Raw genomic sequence first — 23,428 nt, 5'->3', positions numbered from 1 at the left:
TGTCTGCTCCTAGTGTACAATCAAGCACCAAAAGTACCAAAATGACACAGCAGAAAGCGAGGATGAGGACTGCCTGACTCTACTTGATTGTATAATCACAGAATTATAGATGAACACATGCCTTGATGGTATCCTGGTGTGTAGCAAGGAGGAATGATCAGAAATTCCACAGTGTGCACTCATACATATCTGTGCTTATGGTATTGTATTTCAAGCCATTTGTACATTTATGGTTCAGCTTTTGCAAAAGGAGAGGATTTGTTGATGCACAGCCATGAAAGTCAGTCCAACGCAAATGCATGAAACATAAATGCGCATGCAGATTATACATGGTTTTATAGGTACTGTACTCTAAACACTGCAGATTTGCAGCTTTTTCACAAAACCAGTCGCTGCATCTGTATTTATCTTAGTGATAGATTATTATTCTAAAAATACTGTACGTGATAGACCATGAAAGAAGGTAACGTGGCTGCTGCTCTCTATGATGATGCACACGGCGTTGCAGTAAATTCCCACACGAGGCCTGAACTACTTCTCGCCTGAGCTTCCTCATTCATTATCTAGTATAGGCAAATGTGACACAGTGTGAATATAAAGAGAGTAAATCTCATGTACAGCTTTGGTGCGCTGCTTGGTAAGCCACCCTTTAGGATAATGTTAGTGTTTGTGTCAGCGAAATGCTTTCATTAGATATGTTTTCTAGCCTGTAAAGATATGATGTTGGCTTGACTCGCTGCACTGGCGTCGACCTCCGCTTGGATCAAAACTGAGTTAAACCTGACGCATTAGTGCTTACTGAAAGCATGCGCAGCTATAAAAGAGTACATATTCATCCTTTTTCACATGATGTCACATGAACTAAACATACCATTACTTAGCTCATGTTCCAAGATAAGAAGAGAGTCAGTGGAACAGTGGATGACAGCTTTTCCTTAGATACATATAGCTTTAACAATCATGTTGCTTCTTTGAAATGGTCACACTTTCAGACTTGTTTTGTTAAAGTTTAGACTAATAATAAGCCTAAAACCACACGTTTAACATGTTACAGCCTCACAAAGTCGATGTAGCAAGCAGGTTAGCACACGGTTGCCTATTTACACATCCAGCAGACGTGGAGTGACGTTTGGAGAAGTGTTTCTTGCTACCTGACGAATGTAAATGCATGTGTTTGTTTTCACCAGAAGCAGTTTGTGAAGTTGGCTCCTTAGCTCCTAAATGCTCCATTATGTTCATCATCTATCTGCTGACTTTGCCTGCTGTTCAGTGCTGGTCGGCTTGTGTACATCTGGTTTATGTGAACTCTGGCTTTTTGTCTGCATAATGCTCCACTAGGTTCATCTGCTTCATGCTAACATTTGTCTGAAGGTGAAAGTAGCTGCCCACACAGTTCCAAACAATGTGGAGACCTGTGTGACCTTAAAATAGATAAATCCATTTACATACCAGAAAACCAAAAACACGAGATGAAAGCAGCCAGAATGCTCCTCGGTGCTTAGGGGAACCACAGGGTCAGGTTAGATTCTCTCTTTCACTACAAACACCCTTTCCACACTGCATGTAATCATTCGACCCATTGTTCATGTACAAAAATGGATGCAGTTTTGAAGAGGCAAATGCATTAATGTAAAGATTTGCATATTCCATCTCGGTCAGTGATGCAGAGGCAGTTGTATGTTCCATGTGTTTCCAATATTATCCTAACAAGTGTGACTCAGCATGAGTTGGCCCTTGAGAGAGAGCGTTGGGTGGACAGAATCATGGAGGTGATTCACCATGTGGTTGGGCAGTGGTACTATTGTGCGATCCGCAACTGTTCATAATGCGTTGCTCCATTAAGCAGGCATGACGCCAGCTGCTACCCAGGACCATGCAAAACGCTCATGACCGGCTGTGTGATCTCCGCTTCGTGCTTCGTGTATTCATTCACAGCGTCTCCTCCCAACTCATCGAATCTTTCTACACGCTGTATTGCATGAATTCTTTCACGCTATGCATCATCTCTTTGTCTCTCTTGCTCTCCTACGCCATGTTTACTCCTTCCTGCCCCGTCCACCTCTTCCTTTGGATTCAGTATGCCCTGATAATGGGGGGATGATTCACTTGAGTTTGGCCCATTGCTCAGATCAGTATGACTGTGTGTATGTGTGCAGCGTCTCGCTAGAGCAACTTCAAATGCTCCTGAAGCAGGAATGTTGCATATTGCTCTCCGTTCACGATGAGATACAAAAAAAGGGCAACACATAGAGCTGATGAATAAGCAGATGGAGGCATGTGTTGCTGCAGCGAGCAAATACCTCCCTTTGTCTTCCGTCTGACAACAAAAGAGATGCTGCGTGCTGCCATCACAACCCCTCTCGCTCTTTCAGTCTCCACTGCACTCATCTGCCCCCGCAGGCTACATGAGATGTCATCCATGCACAGCACACCCACATGTCCCGCCTACACTCGTGTTTTGCCATGTGGGCTGCAGCGTGTCACGTGACCGAGGGCCAGTGGGCAGCCGCCCAGCTCACTCTCTGGTCAGTCTGATGTCTGCAGCTCTCACGCCACCCAGCCCCTCCCTGCGGTGTCGCAGGGCACCCGTGGCGGCGCTGGAGCTGCGTAGTGGCAACTTGTGTCAGACTGTGGGGGCGGCCGGGGCATGCGCCGTCATCTCCGCTGCATGCAGGAGGCGGAAGGACGGCAAGAAGATGCATGTGAGGTTAGAAGGTGTGAGAGTTAGAAAAAAAAGGGAGTGACAGGACCTAGGAGAAGACAAGTGCAGGTGAGGTGAATGTCAGCAGGTCAGAGACAGAAACAGAAAAACAACTGATATGGACGGAGATCAAGAGGATGATGAGTAAGTGAGAAGGAGAGGAGAGAGGGCAAGAGACCAAGATTTGGCATTTGAGAGGAACATTGTCGTCATCGGTTTTGTGTTAGTCACCACGGTATGTTCAGGCAGCACTTGTTTTCCCCTCCAATACTAATGCAAATGTCACCCTGTCTTTTTAATCATTTTACATTTTTTATGTCACCTCAGAGGGCCAGCCGGTGATGGATGTGTGCAAACCTCAGACTTTAATAGAATGCCTCCACCTTTCACCCTCACCGCCCTTTAGGCTAAGCTGGTAAACACTGTTTGTTTACAGGGTTTGGCTCTAGGTTACACCTGATGAGCACCTAAATTCTGGGTAACTTAAAACCTTGCATTGCATGATATTACACAACTACATTTCATTTTCTGAAAGATATTTTTAAAATCAGTGGCCTTGGGAGAACAGTCACACCTTTGATAACTGATAGCACATGAGAAGAGTGATGCTTTTACTGTTGACAAAGTAACAACTTTTTTTTAAGTCCTAGTTTAAAAAGAGCGCAGCTAAAAACAGAGGCGGTAAACCATCGTCATCCTTTTGTTGAACCCCTTTTTGGATCCATTGGGTAACCTGTGCTTGGATGTAATTACAGAAGAAAGAATTTTTGTTCTCATGATGTGTCAAAATTGAAGAAAAGAAGAAAAACATCAGTCTGAATATTGATACTTCATTGGCTAAATTTGTTCCTTTTAAAGGAATAGTTTGACATTTTGGGATTATTTTCTGTCTTTCCAAGAGTTCAGTGGGATTGGGATGGGATTGATACCACTCTCATGTCTGTATGCTAATTATGAAGCGACAGCCCGGAGATGCTTCGCTTTGCTTTTCAGACCTGACAAGAAACAGGGGGTAACAACTAGTGGGGCTCCATTCAAAGCTAAAAATCTGCCTGCATGCACCTCTTAAGTCACAAAACATAATCTTATATCTTGTTTTTTGTTGATCCGTCATAAACTGGAATGTAAAATTCACCATTTGTAGTTTTAGAAATACGTTTTGTTTTTTAATGGATCACATGCATTCACTGTCGAGTTGTAGTTAATTTGTCCCCTTTTATTTTTTGTGCTGGTTTATATGCAGTAACTTTACCATCTAACAGCATAGGCTGCCAAGGGTGAGAACACAAACTGCACTTTTTTATTATACAGTTTCTATTCAATTCATATGTGCTGTAAAAACTTAATTGCTTATATACATAACTACTGAAGAATAATAATAATTCAAGTGCATCTCAACCAGGATTAAAATGAATTCCCAATTTTGGTGTAAACCTCGGCACTGGCTCAACTGTTTTGGATTTAATATTTGAACAATGATACGGGAGAGTTGAAGTCAGTGAGCTGCCGGCCTTGAAGATTATCTCTCGAGTGCTGATCCAGACAAGGTCCTGGATGTGGAGGGGAGGAGGAGTGCGGTGGTGTAGTGACAGACAACAAAGAGACAGTAGCCCATGTACTGTGTATGATTATATGACAGGCGCCAGTCGTTTGGGAGGGAGAGTAACAAACTGGCTTCAGAATAAACACAAATCTCTAGTTTTGATAATTAAAGCGCCTGCTGATAAGTAATGAATCAAACAGGCAATCTCATCCAGAAGCAGTGGACGCGGTGCCACAGTCAAATCTTCTATTTCAGTCATTTCAGTTTTTTCTCTCATGGCTCTCACTTATCACTCCCTGCAATGCGTATGTCTTAACACTTAGTAAAAGCAGACAGATGGAAGTGATGGAGGCACGCTCTCTCCCCAGGTGGAGCTCTAGAATTAGACACTACATGCTAAATGTGTACTGCGGTGGAGGTAAAGGTGCAGCTGTAGAGGCAATGGTTGGTGTGGCAGCAGTAAGTCCGTGCTACAGACTGAATGGAACACCTCACTCTTTGTGTGTGTGTGTGTGTGTGTGTGTGGCTGTGTATCTTCACTTCAGTGGAATTACCCCGCTTCTTCATTAACACTGAGCCTAAATCATCAGCTGACAGCAGCTGCGGCCAGGGCCAAGAGGACATGAGCACTGATCTGAAGTAGATTAGGAAGGAGATTGTGTGTGTGTGTGTGTGGGTGTGGGTGTGTGTGTGTGTGTGTCCATGCACGCTTCGCGCTTCCACCCACCTGCCCTTCCCTCACCCTAACCAGGGCCCAATCAATACACCATCCTAGAGGATCTCGGCTTTATGGAGTCGTTACAGTCCCCTGTGCCTGCATTATGAATGTGTCCCATAAGGCTGCTGATAGGCCGAAGGATAGCGTAGCAAAGCACAGCCATAACAAAGGAAAAGATGAGGTACACATAGCCGCAGTAGTCAGTTCCTCTTTCTAACATCATTTCGATTAGCTTATTGATCAGCGTGCAGCAGACCAGACAAAATCATAATCCCGAAACAGATCGGGGTCTGGCTGATTGTAAGATTAGTTCATCCCAGAATAACATTATAGTGCCTGGGAGATTTTGTACAGACTTTCGCCTGTCAAGAACACTAAGATAGAGAGCAAAGTTTTCATGAGTTGCGCAGACAAGAGTATAACCCTGCAACGGCCTGCTGTGGCTCTGATGGAGACCTTGTGTCGTAAGGGAATCGCAGAGATTAATTATTCTTTCCATGTGTCGAAAAATTCTACTTAATGTGTCTCAAAGACAGAGGCGCAGCGCCTTGAAACTTTGGCGAGTTTGAGAGATTAAATCTAAGAACTGCACAGTGACCATCACAGTACAGTTACAAAAAAAAAAAACATTGCAAATGAGCAGCATTAAAGCATCTTTTTCTTCTCTCTTTCTCTTTTCATGTAATATTCAGTTTGTTCTCCTGCCAAAGAGGAGTCTAAAAGCTTGCTGAAAGTGGAATGCAAGGTATTTGGCTTCAGAAGAAAACATGTAAAAACATCAGTTTTTCAGAGACATCAGTAGTGACGGTTAAAGCTCCACAAAGTTTCATCTGCGGGGCAGCTGCAACATGTCTGTGAGATATCAATTCCAAAATCATCCCTGTTTCTCATTTAATGTTCATCATCATTTCTAAAACTACATTGAATATGACAGTTGTTTGTTGTCTGCCACCGATTGAGAGTAATCACAGAGCCGGATTCCTCCTACAGAGGTTAGCTGATAATCACATGCAGGCAATAAGAACAAACAGAGACGATCCCTCGAGCCATGAGTCATATTAGCATGCTTAGCTTAGCCAGATAAGCATTATGGTGGCCTTTTCTAACTGGATCTAATGTCCTTGTGGAGCTGAAATGGCAGTCAGTCAGTCTACTGAAACAGAATTATCAACTGTTTTGTTTACACAAGCATTTTCTGCTTATATTTGTCTTCTGTATGATAAACTTTTTCCATTCAACTGCCATTTGTTTTTCCAACATCCTTCAAAGTCCATTCTCAGCGTCAACCCCAGACATTTTTCATAGGGGTGGCCTGGCGAGGCATCTAAAATATCTGATCTGAGGCGTCAGACGATGCTGCCACTCACAGCTTGTTTTTGAGGTTTGGGTCCGTCAGTCTTGAGCAGAACTGACTCTCCATGAGGTACATCAGCAAATGTGTTCAGCTCCTTTAGTTTACTTTTCATGTCCTGAAACCTCTCAGCAAATGCCAGAAGGACTTTTCACACTCGGCAGCATGTTCCGATGTCACAGCAGGCTTTTGTTCTTCTTTCCAGTTGCACTTGCACACAGCTTTAATTTCACTTCAGATGATTTCACATTTGAAAGCAGGGAGCTGCGAAGCTGGCTGGAGCTTGAGGTTTAGCTCTGAGAGGTTCTTGTTGATGTCCACCATGAAGGCCAAATTACTCAGACACTTGCTATCATTGAGTTTGCACATCAGATTTTCCTTCATCTCTATGAATTATTCCAAACAAACACTTTGGAGCAATTTCACTTTGTCTGGTTCAAGCAGCTCTGCAGCGACAACAAGGCTCTCCTTGACAAACTCTCCTTCTGAATGAGGTTCCAGCTTATTAGCTCACTCACCACAAATCTTGCCTGCAGAGCAGTGTCCCAGTGTTAGATTGTGGTCTTTTGAAAAGCTGCTTGCTGGGTATCCAGAGGGGGGCCAGAGGTCCCCCACCCTTTTATAATGCATGTAAAATAATTTTACTTCCAAAGGACTTTTGCCAAAAAATCTGTCAAATAGATCCTGTAATGCTTTTTCATGTTGAAAATGTAGTCATCAAATGCCGTTAATATAATAATTTTAGTCCTGTTTTAAGCTCCTCCAACAGTAAACTTCAACTGTGGAAAATAAAAGCCACAACCCTGTACTTCATGAAGCCAATATTTGATCCTATAAATCTCAGTCAGTTCCTCACGTTGTGATTGCAGGGCTGATGGTGGACCTCCGTAAGTCCAGAAATCTGCCCACGCGGGGCTAATGTGAGCTGCCACCCTGCATGTCTCTTGCTAGCTGGGTACTCTTACAGTTTATGGCCGAAATTCCACTTCAGCACTAATGCACCTTTCCAGGGTTTATTAAATTATGCATTTCTTCTGATTAGAATGCAAGAAGTCACAGAGTTTTATGATTTCAGTCATAATCGAATCCCTGCTGGGTTAAACTACAAATTCATTACTGGGTGAGACAGAAGTGGTTCATAAATCAGTGCCAGATCTCTTTACAGAACCAGTGATTAATTGATGAATCAAGAAAATAATCAACAGATTTATCAACAATCAAAATAGTCATTAGCTGCAGCCCTAGTCCTGTGCATCTCCAGTGTAGCTCTCTGTTCATGCAGTCAGAAGCGTTCTTGCAGGTAGCATAAATATACTGTATTTAAAAGGAAATTAGCTTAATTAGCATTGTGTGGTGCATTACCAGTAGATTAAGTGCTTGACAAAGTGTGGGTAAGTATTTTGTTGTGTGTCACGTTCAGGAGATTAAGTGTGGCCATTAACCACATTGACAGCTACATCATAGTATGGTACACCAACGCGCACACACACAGACAAACATACACACATATTTTGAGAGCCAGCCGTACAGTATTTAATTGTCCACATCTCTTTTTCTCTCTATTTGCCTCCTGACATATTTTCCTTTCTCGTGCAGTTGCCTTCTTTTCTGCTGCCCTTACTCCCACCAGCTCGTCCTTCTCTCTCCCCAGTTTCCCTCTCTCTCTCTCTCTCTGTCTCTCTCTCCTCGTCTCGTCAGTCCTCCTCGGCGTTCAGGTCACCTGTGTTGATTTACTGTCAAATCTTCCAGGATTATCGGTAATCCCGCAGCAGTAAAATCTGTTTGCTGACAGCTGTGCTCCCTCTAACAGTGTTGCTGTTTCCTGTGCACATAGTGCCCTATATACCAGAAAAAGCCTGTCTTCCTCCCCAGGAAGGAAAAAAAAACATTAATTTTCCGCCTCAGTGGATTGCTATTGACAATATTCTACTCTCCTTTTTTGTAATATTTTTTGTATTTTACTATGATGTGGGGCTGCTCTCCACTTTTGTGGATTAGGGGGTTGGAGCATATTTTTTGTTGGTAATGGGTATAATACTGGATATGTTCTCACAGGGTCACAGATACTCTTGTGGGGTTTCACCCTACATTCACCAAGGCTGCTCTTGTGAAAATTACAGGGAATGGCTAACTGATAATTTAGCCATCATTTCTCGCCCTTCGCTCAGTCGGCAGGTGTTCAATCAAAGGAAAATACAGTCATGGATTTGTGTACAATCTCCTTTTTATCTTGGATAAATTGGAGTTGAAATAGAAAATGACTGAAAAACAAACTGGGCTGCACACACCTTAGAAGATATTAGTTTTATCGATCCAGCCGTTCTCAAATTGGCAATGTAATATTACTCTGGAGTATGATGTTGTAATATTACAGTTTGCAGTGGAGTGCAATTAATTCACATTGAAATAAATATTTTTCAACCATTACCGCACCGGCAAATTACCTCCTACAGTTGTGAAAAAAGCTAAAAAAAAGAGAAAAGTTTCCAACCCCTCTATTTCTTCCCCAGGTGGTGTACAAGAACAACGATATCCGTCTGGAGCTGTCCCGCCTCGCCCGCATCGTGGACCCCAAGATGAAACTCCAGGGTGACGTGGTCTTCAAGTGCGAAAACGTTCCCACCCTTGACCCCATCAACTTTGAAACCCCGGACTCATACCTGGCCTTGCCGAAATGGAACACCAAACGCGTGGGCTCCATCTCCTTTGACTTCCGCACCTCCGAACCCAATGGGTTGATACTCTTCACCCACGGCAAGCCCCAGGACCGGCGGGACCCGAAGGGCCAGAAGAACAACAAGGTGGACTTCTTTGCGGTGGAGCTGCTGGATGGAGGGCTGTACCTGCTGCTGGACATGGGCTCCGGCACCATCAAGGTCAAGGCCACACAGGCAAAGGTCAATGACGGCGCCTGGCACCATGTGGACATCCAGAGAGACGGTCGCTCAGGTAAGGATGGAGGGAAAGAGGGAAGGGGCAGAAAAACAGCTTCGGAGTTAAAAAGAAAGTTCAAACTCAATTTTCTCTTTTTGAAGTACTCCCAACTAACTACTGAAGCAATATTATAAACTTCATGTCTGGTTAACGTCACTGTCACGGGTTGTTAAAGTTGTTTAAGTAAACTGTGAGCAGCCTGGTGCTTTGAGAAGCCGCTGGGGTTTTGTAACTGTCGCTGTTTTTCATTTCTCTCTTTTACACACAAACACATAATCAAGAATGGCTTCAATCAGGAAACTGAATCCCTGGCTCAATTAAAAGTATGTTGCCTTCGGCGATACAGTACATAAATTTATAGGCAGAGCTGACAAGTCAAATAACTGCCAGAGTACAGAGTAATCACACCAAGAGAAATAACGGTGAGCTCCTGGACAATATAGCCGAGAATACCGGGTGAAGAATGACGGGTATTCCCTGTAGTGTTGCTGTAGATACTGTGCTGTATATTAGTTTATAGTGAGGGGGTATCATAATTCATTATTTCAAATTTTAAACCTATATTTTAGGGAATGAATCAAGAAATGATTTGTAATTGTTTTCATTATGCCAAAAAAATAGCAAATGCCTCCATGTCCATCACAAGTAGAGGCTTTTTTTTTAAATGGCTAACAGTTTTCATTCTGTGAGTCATCAAGCCCGAAGGTATTTCATTTACTGTATAAAATAGTAAAACGCAGCAGAATTTTAGATGTGAGACTAATAGATATGACATGTTTTTAGCCATACGAGCGGCATGGCTCAAAGGATGCCAATGTGGTTGACTTTGCTGACCTTTCATGCCACCATGAGGTTCATGTTTGTGTTTTTGATTAAAATGTCCAGTGAACAATCAGATGGATTGCCGTTAAATTTGAAAACATGTCCTCCACAGGGTGAATTGCAATCACTGCGGATTCGTTGACTCTTCATCTAGCGTCATCATCAGGTCCAGTTTTCAGTTAGTCCAATACTTTGCTTTAATCCCTAATTACCTGCTGAACTGATGACGTTCCTGTTAACCTCAGCTGTGTTTTGTCTTTACTGCAAACTAGGAAATGATCGCATGCCGAACTAAACAAGTGAACATGCTAAATCTTAACATGTTAGCATGGTGATGTTAGCATTAGCCAGGACACAGCTGTGTCTAAGCACAGCCTCACAGATCCTCTAGCATAGATGTAGACTCTGTGCTGTTGTTCCAGGTAGCTGGCTTAAAGGAGTGTGTAAATTAGAATACGTTTTCAAATTGGCCATTCATTAATTTAATGATAATTGACTTAATTGAGCATCATATTGTAGTCAATACAAAATTGAAATGGGAAATATGGAAGTCATTTTCACCATTTTTACCTTGCACTTGTATGCACGTCCAAGACCTTTTCCGAGACCATTCTACAACATCAATAATGATGGCTCAACTGCTTTTAATTAACTCAAGTTGTTTGGGTTAATGGAAATTACAATTTAAAAAAAATAAATCCTAGAATAATAAAGACACTGTAGAATCACTGTAGCTATCCTGTCCTTGTTTCAGCTTCTTCCAGCATCACAACCTCAGCATGATGTAAACTTCTCAATACATTCATTTCAGAAATGATTTATTGCAGGGAAGATGTCATACTTCTTCCTAGATAGCTACTGACTCTATTTCCCCTCGCTTCCTTCCGTCTGGATGTCCTCTGACCTCAAAACATGGCCAAATACACGGAGAGTATTAGAAGAAGATTATATTAGAGAAAAGGGTTAGAAACTTCTGTTGCCTTGAGCCCCAAACCCAATGCAATCTCTGCATTAGGTGGGATCCTCCAGAGAACTCTGTGTGTTAGTCGCTGCTACAGCCTGTGTTATATATCAGGTTAGAGCAGCCAATTTAGCCGTGTGTCAGAGCTCGCTGCTTTGATTAATCACCGGCACAGCCCTCAGTGCGATAGCAGAGTAGAAAGCAGGATTTTCACATCGAAAAAGAGGAATGAGACAGATATATGGATACCGGACTGAGGGATGGTTAAGAGCAGGCATAATCACACTTGTGACTTGAGTGAAATGTTAATAGACGTTGCAGGTGAATTAAATTTCTTGTCCGTAAAGAACTCTCCCCTGAATCTCTCTGTCTGGTGGCAAGGTGAATGTAACGCAAGTAAAATCTGAAACCGCAATACTATGCCATTTTCAGACAGGCTAAATTTGGGCTTTTTGTGACGAGTTTTCATCTCTTACTTGATCTCAGTAAAGGCTGATAGAGAGGTGCAAATACAGGTCGTATGTTAATTAATAGATGGCCTGAAGTTAATCCCACTAATCTTAATTTCTTTTGTTTAAATTTGGATTCTTGCCTTTTAAAAGATTTGTAAAATCTCTGCCTCTCAGCCTCTCAAAAAAGGGGATGATCTAAGCCATCTATGACAAATATTTGAAAGAAAGTGCGGTGCTGATCGAGTCTAGCCGAGCTCGCACATCATGTCTCATTTTGTCTGCGGTGTAATTGGATCTGTTTGGGCTATAAATGAGAGAATCTGTTGTCACAGCACCTTTGAATTACTAATGCAGTTGTACATTTGGATTTCATACACTCGTTTCTGTTGATAATGCCCGTGTACACTAAAAGTAAACGTCAAATCAGCTTTTTCTTAATGTATCCGAACTATGTGACTCTTCGGAGATCCACATTAATTTGGGGTTCTATGGATGTATAAAGATAAATGAAATATAAGCACAAAAAATATTTACTTTGTGGTGTTCAGGCTCTTTTTTCCAATGTGGATCACACACAGAGATCAAAGATGCGTGAAAGCTTGTTTTTTTTTCCCTCCTTTTTTTGTTTTTTTCCTGCCTCCCATTCTGTAATTTTGTGACTCAAATAGACTTCCCCTGAAGAGAGCATTACAAAGTTACTGATCAGTGCGATTTTGGCTGCCAAACATAGATTTGCACCGCCACCCACTCGGACCACATGGCAGCACAGACAGAGGTGCGCTATTCTCGTCGGCCTCTTTTATAACTTTTTTGATCATGTTCGCCAGCGCCTCCAATTCGTTAGAGTTTCTGGTTGCAAAATCACTAAAGAGTTGTCATTTTCACCTCTATCTTGACTTTGATGAACAGAAAAAGCAGCTGTCAGTCTCACCCTCAGTCTTTTGTTCAGACCTAAAGTATCATGTTTGTGGACGTGGCAAACTCTGGAAATGTCACTTGATGTCAGCAGCGTTTTCTATCAGCCAGCAAAGTGTGGCAGACCACTTAACTAGTAGAACATGACACATGATTTTCACAAAATCAATAAGAAACAAGTGATATCATCTCACTCCTTTGCTTTTTTTACAGCATGTGATCGGAGCAGATTACATGACATGTTGACTGGTACATTTTTGCAGTATGGTGTCTGGACGCTATTTAATAATGGATTTTTCTTCCTCCAGGCATCATCTCAGTAAACAGCCGTCGGACCCCTTTCACCGCCAGTGGGGAAAATGAGATCCTGGACTTGGAGGGGGACCTTTATCTGGGTGGGCTGCCCGACAACCGAGTTGGCCTGGTGCTCCCCACCGAGCTCTGGACCGCTATGCTCAACTACGGCTACGTGGGCTGCGTGCGGGATCTGTTCATCGACGGACGCAGCAAGGACATTCGGCAGATAGCTCAGTCCCAGAATATGACTGGCATCAAATCGTCATGTAGCAAGCTGACAGGGAAACAGTGCGACAGCAACCCCTGCAAGAACAACGGAGCATGTAAGGAGGGGTGGAACCGCTTCATCTGTGACTGCACTGGAACTGGCTTCTGGGATAATACCTGTGAAAGAGGTGAGATTTCTTTCCAATCATTCCTCTCTGCGTGCTGAGGGTGTTTTCTCTCTTATAGTGATCATTTTAAATGGTATTGGGTTTGTCAGAAGGCTTATTGATTTGTTAGTAAAGGACTCTTTAAAGAGGGCATAGCAGCTGTACTCCTTTTACGTGCTAAGAAATCTATTTGGCCAGTGTGCTGATGGGAGAGTGTCTATCAATATGTTTGTGTGGCTTTCAAGATGCAATATGTTGACAGTAGTTATGAGGTACTTATACTAAGTTGAAATATCTTTTTGATACCCTAAAGATGGTTTATAAAGGCAGTGCTACAGCCACCATCTGCTAACAATAGCTTTTCCAAGAGGGTGGACAGTGCTCTGTTTCAGCAGACAGGCGTAAGTGTGACTTGGGACACTTCCCTCACAATATTTATGGAAGCTTTGCTGAAAGATTTAATGGGATTTCACTTTTCTGCCAAGTGGCTTTGGAGAAGCGAAGCCTTTTTTTTGCTAGAGAAGGTTCTGCAGTGAAATTGAACTTCTCTCTGCTGGCAGAATGGGCTCTCCTTGTCTGGGTTTTAAGAGCTTGGACGCATTAAGTTTTTATGAGACGGTGGAGATAGGGACACTCCGAGCTGTGAGAGTGTGTTATCGGACTATTGTTCAGATTGTCCTTCACCTTTTCAGTATTTTACAGAGATTTTTGGGGTTCAGTAGAGGGCTTTAAGTACTTTTCTAAGAACTTGAGGTGTCCAAAGAAATGTGCTTGTAGGAGGAATAATGAGTATCTGGAGAGTAGGTTGTTACAACCAGCAGCTAGTGTGCGACTGTGGGAGGCCAGCAATGGCCAGATAATGTGTCGCTAATGATTAAAGAAAGCCAGAAAAGAATAGGGATCAACATGTACGGTACACTGCGAAAGGTCTGCGTTTGAGAGTATTGTATGCATTATAATGACTGAAACATGTCCCTCCTGTGATATTAATGTACCTTCGACTCTAGAGTACATCTTTTCTTTCTCTGAGATGAAGATGAAATTCAGAGGAAGTAGATGTTCAAAATGCTCATGTCATGAATAATACAATAAAAGTTGATTTTACATTGCAACAATGTAGAGCACATGTCCTGTCCTGATGTGAAAGAGCAAAATTTTCCAGTGGGAGCCGAGTTCGGAGGCTGGGGCTGTCTGATCGAGTTAACCTTGTCTTAGTCGACTGTTGCATCTATTTTAGTAGCGCTCCCGTGACGTTGTATCAGCACAAAGGGGGGGAAAGGAAGCTGTTAAGGCGGCAGTGAACTGACTAAGAAACACTCAAATGGAACCAATGTGCCTCACTGACCTTCTACCCACAAGAAGAAAACATGAAGTCACATGTCCCTAACGCTGTGGTCTCAGACTGCCGGTCCCCCTCGCTTCTGCATCTTCCTCCTCTTCTGTGCTGTTCCGCCTCCTCCTGCACGCGGGTCTCTGAATGGTCGTACCTCTGCGCTCAGTCAGCGCTGTTGCCGCTGGCTGATAACCCAGGGGACTGCAAGTCTGCCCTCCAGTTGTGGAGCTGTACAACAAAGCTTCAGTCTGTTCAGCAGTTGATTTTTACTTTGCACAATGACACTGGAGGTGTGATAAAATGTGCTGATGTTGCTGACTGACTACACGCCTTCGGATTTTAGCTTCTTGGTTAAAATATTGGCTGAATCCCCACCAGAAAGTTAAGTTGTTTGGAGGGATGCTCCTATAAATTGAGGTAATGTTGGAATTTGTCTTAATATATTTCAAATCGAGGGGTGGAATTTGCTACTGTTGTCGTTTGGTTTTTGAAATAATAATAATAATAATGATAATAACAGTAGGACACTGACAACAAATGTGGTACATCATGTCACAGTTTTTAAGAGCAGAGGAGCCATTTCTACACAGACTCGATTACCCTATTTTTAACCTGGACTGGCAGACCTGAGGGTTCTGTTTGGACAGCATGGGGTGAGGAGCTCAGATTTATACTCCGGTAACCAAAGAAGTCAGAGCCTTGCATGTAACGGGCACTTTGGGAACCACACCTTGGCCTCTGGAAGCTTTGGATGGGCACTTTAAGCATCAGTATGATACACAACAGTATCGTCTTTATCATATAAATGAGGCATCTTCCCACCTTCAAACTTTCAGGCCACCCATCATCTATTCTCTCTGTGTATTTATCAAGGTCAGGGCCTGTGTGGTAAAGGTGCGGCCAGAGCAGCTTAGATATTCTTTCCGCCTTCATCTTCCTCCAGCTCGGGGTCAGTAATCCCTCCAGTGTGTTCAGGTCTGCTCTGTGGTCAGGTCTGAACAGCCCAAACCACCTCAGCCAGAGCTCCTGTCAGTGCGAAGGCACAGCAGCTCGATACTGGAGCCCTCTCGCTTTGCTGAACTGCTCACTTTCTCACGTGGAGTCAGGCCAGCCACCCCGTGGAGGAACCTCATCTCAGGCTGCTTGTGTCAGCGATCTTTTTTTTTTTGTCGGTCACTACCCAAGGCGTGCGACCGCAGGAAAAGGGTTGGAAAGAAGACCGAGCAGAAAATTGAGAGCTTTGATTTGGAGCTCCCTCTCCTCTGCCGCCGCGAAGGCAGCCCTCAGTACCTCTCCTCCTCTGCTGCTATATAAAGCCAGCTGTATTTCAGCTGTCGCTCTTCCCACTTTTGTCTCTGCAATCAGAGCTCACCTGAAGCCTTTTCCCTGCCCACATTCAGACTGTATGGCTCTCAGCTGAAATCTGCACATGGCCGGTCGCAGTCTGGTAACATCATCTGCAAATGGCACATGGTCTTAATGTTGGCAAACTGAATTTACAAATTGCTCCGACTTCATTCGCTTCTATATTCTCCAAAGATCACACATGTTACACTTCAGCGTCGATTACTTTTTGAAGCTAATTCTTGTCTGCTTCGCAAACAGCAGCAGTCGAGATGAAGAAATCGCTTTGATTTGAAATGTCGGGCTCGAGACGACGTGTGGTCTTTTCTTTTTATCCCAAAATGAACGTGCAACACTTTGGAACGAATGGAATATTATTAGTCATGCTGCTGGAATAGTTTATTTTCCATCTCCACGCTTTTAAGCAGCCCCCGGAGCTCCCGAGTGACAATATCAAACAACCACTGAGATGTATTCACACATGGCGCCTGCTATTGATCTCAAACACGCTATACGGTACAACAGAGAATTGTGCTTCTATGATGAGACAAGGGGTGAAATGATAGAGATCGGCCCTCTCCTGGGGAGTGTAACAGAGGTTATGCATTTACATTACAATGATTGGCCTTTGCTGCTGACTTACTGCCAGAATGTAAATAAGCTCTTTTGTCTGTTTTTGTTCAAAACAATTTGTTGAGAGCTTTTTATTATTTAACTCACTTGGATTTCCAGTGGAGGCTTTGGGAATATTTGTTGCATTGCATCAGCATTTCCATCATTCCATCAGTTCCATTCTCAGCTCACTGCTTACACACGGTGGGTCTTTAATTGGTTCATTTATGGCTTTAAATGTAATGACTTTTAAGTCAGCAGATATGGTTTCAATCATCCTGGCCTCGAGAGAAGGCTTGGACCTACATGCAGGGCAACACAATTTACAGAAAATATAAATGGACAGTTAAATAATTCAAGCATGAAAAATGTAAATAAGTAAAATATGAAAATTGCCCCTAATTAGACTAGTTCCAATAGAATACTATTGCTTATTACTAAGCAATATGTTGTAATTGCTTTCTAATTACTAAATACATAAAAAATGTTCCATAGACATTATACTAATGGAGCAGTGTATTATTATTATTAATTCCACTTGATTTTGGTTTACTAGGAGCAAATGTTGTTATAGAATTTACAGTACCAAGGGTCTACGTACAAGAGCTCCTCATGTGCCATTATTAATGTATGAAACTTGAGAAAACCCTCAGCTCATGTCAATCCTTTCAGTGCGTCTCACGCTCGCGATATTGCCGGAAATCAAACAACGGAGTGATCAGAACTAAAATTCTCTCGATAATTTCAGCGTGTTTGCATTGAACGGAGCACGTTTCTCTGTGTAATTTCCTCTTTTCCACTGGGAGCTAAAAAGCCAGCAATTTTCTTGCTCTGTTTACCAGAACGAAAATACAACCTGACAGATATTTTAGACTGTTTGAGGAGATCAAAGATCGTACCAGGCGACAACTAACAGACAACAGCGCTCCTGTCTGCTCCTCTGTCTTCTACCTGGTGTCTGTGCCAGCTTTACTTTACAGATGATGTCTGTCTCTTATCTCTTGCGTGTCTGTTTTTTCCTTTTACTCCGTGTCTCTTTTTCACTCGCTGTCTTGAAATCCCTCTCTTTCGTTTACTTTCTGAACCTCCCTGTTTGGCCTTCTTCCTCTCTCTCTCTCTCTCTCTCTCTCTCACTCTCACACACACACACACACACACACACACACACACACACACCCTCCCTCTGTTTGGCATGTCTTCTTTAACCCAGCCCATGAGATGCGACAGCACCTGTGATCAGAGGTCTGCTGTGGTATCACACAAACAGATGTAGTGTCAGCATGGGAGCCCGCCGCTGTGTGTGTGTGTGTGTGTGTGGGTCTGCATGTGCGTGTGTGTAATATGATGTATAAAAAGCAGTGAATATCACTATATGTTTCCATGTCTGCACCCTGTGCATGTTTGCATCCATTCACATGATTAAGAATGCCTTTTTATGACCACCAACACGGTGTGTGTGTGTTCATAGCAGCCAAGCAGTGCCAAGCCCCCTTGCAGGTGTGTGATACCGGGGCCCTGGCCCTGATAGTCCCCCATCGTCTGGGTTGTGACCGGGAGCGCAGCCCTGCCAAAAACCCATCTGCCTGTGATCTGAATTCAGATAGGGCAGCTCGCCTCGCTGCGGCACACGTGGCTCCAAGCAGAGAGAAGCAGCTTGCTCAAAGTACGACATGTATGAACATGGTTTGAGGGAAAACTGCTGCCCTTACACGCTGCTACCCTCCGAATGATAAGCCTCGTGGAACTGATATGTCTTTATTTTCGTAACCTGCTTTTGTGGTCTTCTGCTGCGCCAGCTTTAATCATCTGCTTAAGTGTGAAAAGGTTGTTTGTGTCAGCACTCCATCTGTGTGGAATATGTTTAATTGGCTTGAATCAGGGGAGCAGGTTTAGTTCGGCGTGGTACTTTAAAAAGTGATGCCGGAAAATGATTTTCCTCTCAAATAGCCTGCAGTGAGATCCACAGAAAGCAAAGAGAAAGGAAATCATTACCCTGCTGTTAATGATAATGTCTCAAGATGGGCTTTGTCCTCTCTCTTGTCTTTGGGAGGCAGCTCCAGGCTTTATAACGTTTTGATTGTTACATTCCATTATATGAAAAGGTTACCCAAATGTTATTCCCCATAAGGAAAACTCAAGTACAACCGATTATTCAAGTCGTATTTGAGTCTAGCTTCTGAGAGGTGATATTAATTCAAGTCTACAGGGAGGTATATTTGATGTCATCCACTGAGTCTGCCAGCAGACGGGAACCCGTGCGCGCTGCTTCCAAGCTACTCAGTCAAAGAGTCAGTCAGTAAGTCAGGCTTTGTAAACTGTGTGTGGGTCTGTTTGTTTGGGTGTTTGTGTGTTGGGGGGGGGCGGCGGGGGGGCTTTAAGGAGACGGGGTGTTGCTGACAGTCGTGTGCTGCACAGCTGATAAAGTAGCCCAGTTAATCAGGTAAATAGGCCTGTAATGAAGTGTGTTTGTCTGACGGTGTGCCAGCCCAGCGCCAAGCGATCCCACTGAGACTCTCCTCTTTCTGTCTTTCTGCCGCTTCGACACGCACACACACCGATACACACAATCAGACTCAGATACACAGTTAGGAACACACACACACTCACGCACACGCACCAATCCACTGGAGACAGATTGGATTGTGTCTAATGCATATTGCATTTTCCCTGACAAGATGCCACCGCCCAAATACAGTAAGTGCTTGTGTTTTCCCTGCTGTCACTGGAGAGGAGTAGTGATGGCTCGGGGCCTGAGCTGATGGCTGGAAGTGTGTCCACCGCAGATCAGCGGTGACATCACTCATTACAGCGCTGGCTTCCTCTTTCGTAATGTTTTCACTGCTTAAACCACCACCCGTTGACTGATCCATTGTTTCATTCATTTAACTTCATTCAATTGAAGTTACATTCATTTCTACAGTACGATTGATCGAGAGATTCTAACAACTTTGAGTGGCGTCACCCCTCATGTTTGCATTTAGACAAGTTTTGTTTTGTTTGTTTTTTTGTTTCCGCTTATCATTACATGTCTGCCTGAACTCATTCACGCCTTAATCACATCAGTCAGACTAGTTCTCACAAAGATAGAAACACCACAACACACACCATGCAATTACCCCATCATTTGGCTCCATGTTCATACATAGTGGCAGTGAAATAATAGGTTGCCACATGGCTCTTACAGTTTAATCATAGGTAGTGATGGCAGAGCAGAGATTGGGTGACATTGATGCTGGCCACCATGGAAACCTGGAGTCTTACTGGAAAAAGGGCAGAAATATGAGCATTGTTCCAAGTTTACGGGGTCTCCCACTGCACTGTCTCTGCATCCAATTTGATAACATATTAATCTTTTTTTTTTTATATTTTCCAGTCTCATTTGTTTTCAGATGAGGTCGGCTCCTCAGATATGCTACCGTGTTGGAGTGGCATAATAGAAACACTTGTCTAAATGCCTTTTCCACCCACAGCAGGAGGGGGGCTGGATATCGCTGAAAGTCTCCCCTTTGTCTCAGAGCCCTATAATAGCTCCTGCGTGGCTGCCTTTGTGCAAATAATTTCTTAAGGTCAGGTACCAGTTAGTGCCACATGTGACTTTGATTCCTCATATCAATCCTGACCTCTGTGCGTGTGCTGTATTTTGTGCATGGATCTCATTCAGCAAATTGCAATTTCAAACCCATGTTGCTGTCATATTTTCTCCATAATTCATTTAAACAGCATCATTTTAACAAACATTCACCCTCTTCACTGGTCAAGAAGTGATGCTGTCTTTAGTTTATCCTTGAAAAATGTGCTTTAGTTAACCTGAAACAAAATAACTAGCATTAAACAGTCATCACATGTTCGGTTTGGCCTAACTAACGCTTTCACGATTGTCCAAAAGGAAGCATTTATCTCCAAGGTCACGCTTCTGTTCGGCAGAGAGAGTCGATTCTGCCTCCTCACGCTCGTCAATTTGGTTTGAATAAAGGAACAACACTTCAAGCGTGCAGCCGTCGGAGCACACACTGCACAGTCGCTCACCTTTCAGAAGCGCCTCTTCTTTTTCAGCTTAGCTGTTGGCATTTGGAGAAAGCCATTACTGCTGGGTGAGACAGAATGAGTTGTGCAACTGGAGTCTTGCAGATACTTTCCCTGTGTTATCATAAAGTAGATATCCACCTAAAGGAGGGCTGAGGGAGCTGAGGAGTCATGATTAGCGCTTGGCGCTGGCCTTAGCTCTGTCACATGGAGAGAAAATGGTTTCATCTTCCCTCACTAACAGACAGCTAAATTTGCAGAAAGCACTGCTTCTGTGTTTGTATTGGACTGCCATTCTTTTTTCAGGAAGGATAATAGTTTTAGAAAGCGCTCCGCACATCTATGACCCTTCCCTTCTTCCGCCTGCCCGCTGCACTCTAACTCCTTTTAACCTTCGTCTTGCTCTCGCCCTTGCCTTTTCCCGGCCCCACTTCTCACCGTAAAAGGGTGATAAGCACCTTTTCTGGGACATTTATCTCCGTGGACAGAGAAAATGACACTTCAAGGTCTGCGCTGACTAACAGGCCGGTGCGCACATACATACATACACAGGACAAAGTGGGGGAGGGTGTAAAATGGAGGCTGGGAAAGATGAGGAAAATGGAGAACAGAGGATGAAAATACCAAAAGGGGACGGCAAATTAAGAATGGAGACCGATGAGGGCGAAGAATTAGCTGGAGAAGAATGGGTAAGCCATGAGCTTTGTGGAGCTGGACATATATAGACTCTCAACCCAGTGTTTGACAGCAGCGTGTCACCTTTTTAATGCACTTCATTTACAAGATTATTGCTCAGATGACCTAGAAATGCAGTGTCATAGATCAACTTAGACTTTATTTCCTTGATTTTTCTGCCTTTAAAATGTTGCAGTGTGAGGTTTTGCTGCGCGTGCAGACTGGCAGTAAACCTCGCAGCCTCTGGACGCGTAACTGACTCGCATCATTTAGCACATGATGCCTCCGTGATGCATCTGTGGGGCACTGCAGGTGGTAGATTTGAAGCGTCAGTGGCAGCTGCACCTGCAGTTCACCACTACAACCAATGTTATTATATCACACTCATTTTAGAGTGATAATAATATGTCTAGGCCTGTTAGTGACCAGTGAGACATTATAAATATAGATAGATATATATATATAGATATCTAGATATCTATATATATATATATACAATATTATAAACTAGTTTGAGGAGTGCCTACATTCAAATAGCCGCATCTTCTTCAAATATTTTCCATGTGTCAGACATCGTTGGAAAGCTCAGAAACTACACTTTCACAATCTGTAACTCAAAATGCTCCCCAGGAGACTTGTTGCTGGTTTTCTCGTGGCTGGTCACATATTTTGTCTAGTCACCGTGTGTGTGCGCCATAAGATAAATCACCTGTCTTTTCTTAACAAAGGAAATGCTCACTTGCCTTTTTGGGTGTATCTAACAAGCATACCTCATGATTGACAGGCCTTTACCTGTAAAAAACAAAAAACAAAAAAAAGAATAGGAAGAATGATGAATATAGTATCCTCCTCATGGGGAAAAATAATATATTTTTGAGTGCTTATGTCTTGAAAGGTGTCAGCAGTCACTGTGACACCAGAAACTATTTGCCTAAGTTTAGAATAGACGTGTCAAGGTGAGCTGACACACCGCTTGAGATTTGTAGTGCACGCTGAGCCTGTGAAAACAATAGATGCACGTCAAAACATACACATCTGATCCTCCCTGTGGTTTCTGTCCTGCGTCTGTGGAGAAAGTCCCTCCTTTTCTACTGTAGCCGGTGTCAACACGAAGCCCTGAAATACACAGAGGCAATAAGATACAGAATAACTGAGCATTTCAGAGAGCGTGCTCAAGCTTTTTGTTCTTACGCGACGACACTTTGCTTTTTATTTTTCCTCAGCTTATGATACACAGCTGCACAAAAACACACCTAAGCCTAACTGCTGCCTTCATGTGTGTGTGTGTGTGTCTGACTTGTTTTGCAGTTTTGCAGCCTAGGGAAGCATGCTAAATTAATCCGATTTCATTCCAAGCCGAAACGTGCTCGTATTGTGCTGGCTGTAGAAAATGCCGGGGCCTGCATTTCTTTTCTTTTTTTTGTCATATTTCTCAGTCCCAACAAGCAAAAAACAGGCCCTTCTATTCCCTCCTCATCTCAGTTTTGTTCCATTTGTCTCTTAACACTTATCTGCGTCCTGCTGTTGTTGAACAATCGTTGAATTGAGCAGAATAATGAGTTGGGTATCTTCCGCATTATCAAGCGTGTCACATGTTTTTCGAGCCGAGTTCTCTGGTTCGGCTACAGGCGCTGTGCCGCGCTGTGACTTTTTTTTATTTTTTCCACCCTGAAATAGATTCATCCTTATTTCACTATGCTCTTATTCTTCCCCTCTCCATTTGCTCGGATGATGGTTTTGCAGAGAGAAGGTCCGTAATGATTGGAGGTCACGTAGATTGAATTTTAATTCTCGTGGATGCCAGCTGTGGTAATTTCCCTGAACACATGCAGAAGTAGAAATACAGAGTGAAATGTCCTCTCCTCCCCTACCGAGGAGATTTGAGTTGCCTGCCAATAAAGATGGTGTTTCCTGCCTCCGGCGCCAGAAGACAGACTCATGGCGAGCTGACAGTCGTCCCACTGTGCCGGAACAATATGCCAGCCGCGCCTGACCCAACTCGGCGCAGCAGATTCACGCTGGGCATGAAAACGAAAGGGGGAAGAAAAGGCAGATGTATCTGTCGATAGATGGAGATGGACGAGAGAGAAGTCCAAACTGTTGGCTGAATCGTTGGAAATGCCAGAGAGGCAGAGATTTGTTTGACAGTGTTTACCCGGGAGAAGAACAGATCCTCCTGCACTTTAAAACGATCTGTTCGTTTCCGTTTTTTCGCTGCTTAGAACATTATGCCGTTGCTCCCTAATCCCCACTTGTAATTAAATGTGTGCTTAGGAGCTGTGCTGGGTTATGTAAACCCTGACTCTCATTGTGGCACACTATGCAGAAGAGGGAGGATGGGAATGTGCTGCATCCATCTTCCCCTGCTTTCTG

The 23,428-nt window shown here is 43.5% G+C and overlaps 1 protein-coding gene across 9 annotated transcripts in view; it reads left to right on the top strand.

Moving 5' to 3' along the window:
- Positions 1-23,428, top strand: part of nrxn3b (neurexin 3b) — a 200,449-nt gene that overhangs the window by 5,757 nt on the left and 171,264 nt on the right. For all 9 annotated transcript variants that reach the window (XM_070987081.1, XM_070987080.1, XM_070987079.1 and 6 more), the window contains 2 exons: positions 8,824-9,262; positions 12,706-13,089. In XM_070987081.1, the coding sequence (XP_070843182.1) occupies positions 8,824-9,262; positions 12,706-13,089 (823 nt within the window). The remainder of the gene's footprint in view (positions 1-8,823; positions 9,263-12,705; positions 13,090-23,428) is intronic.

The sequence above is a fragment of the Chaetodon trifascialis genome, chromosome 19 (assembly GCF_039877785.1).
Source record: "Chaetodon trifascialis isolate fChaTrf1 chromosome 19, fChaTrf1.hap1, whole genome shotgun sequence".
In the NCBI taxonomy this organism is placed as follows: domain Eukaryota; kingdom Metazoa; phylum Chordata; class Actinopteri; order Chaetodontiformes; family Chaetodontidae; genus Chaetodon; species Chaetodon trifascialis.
Note: the sequence above shows the minus strand (reverse complement) of the source record. Positions and strands in the feature narration are given on the sequence as shown.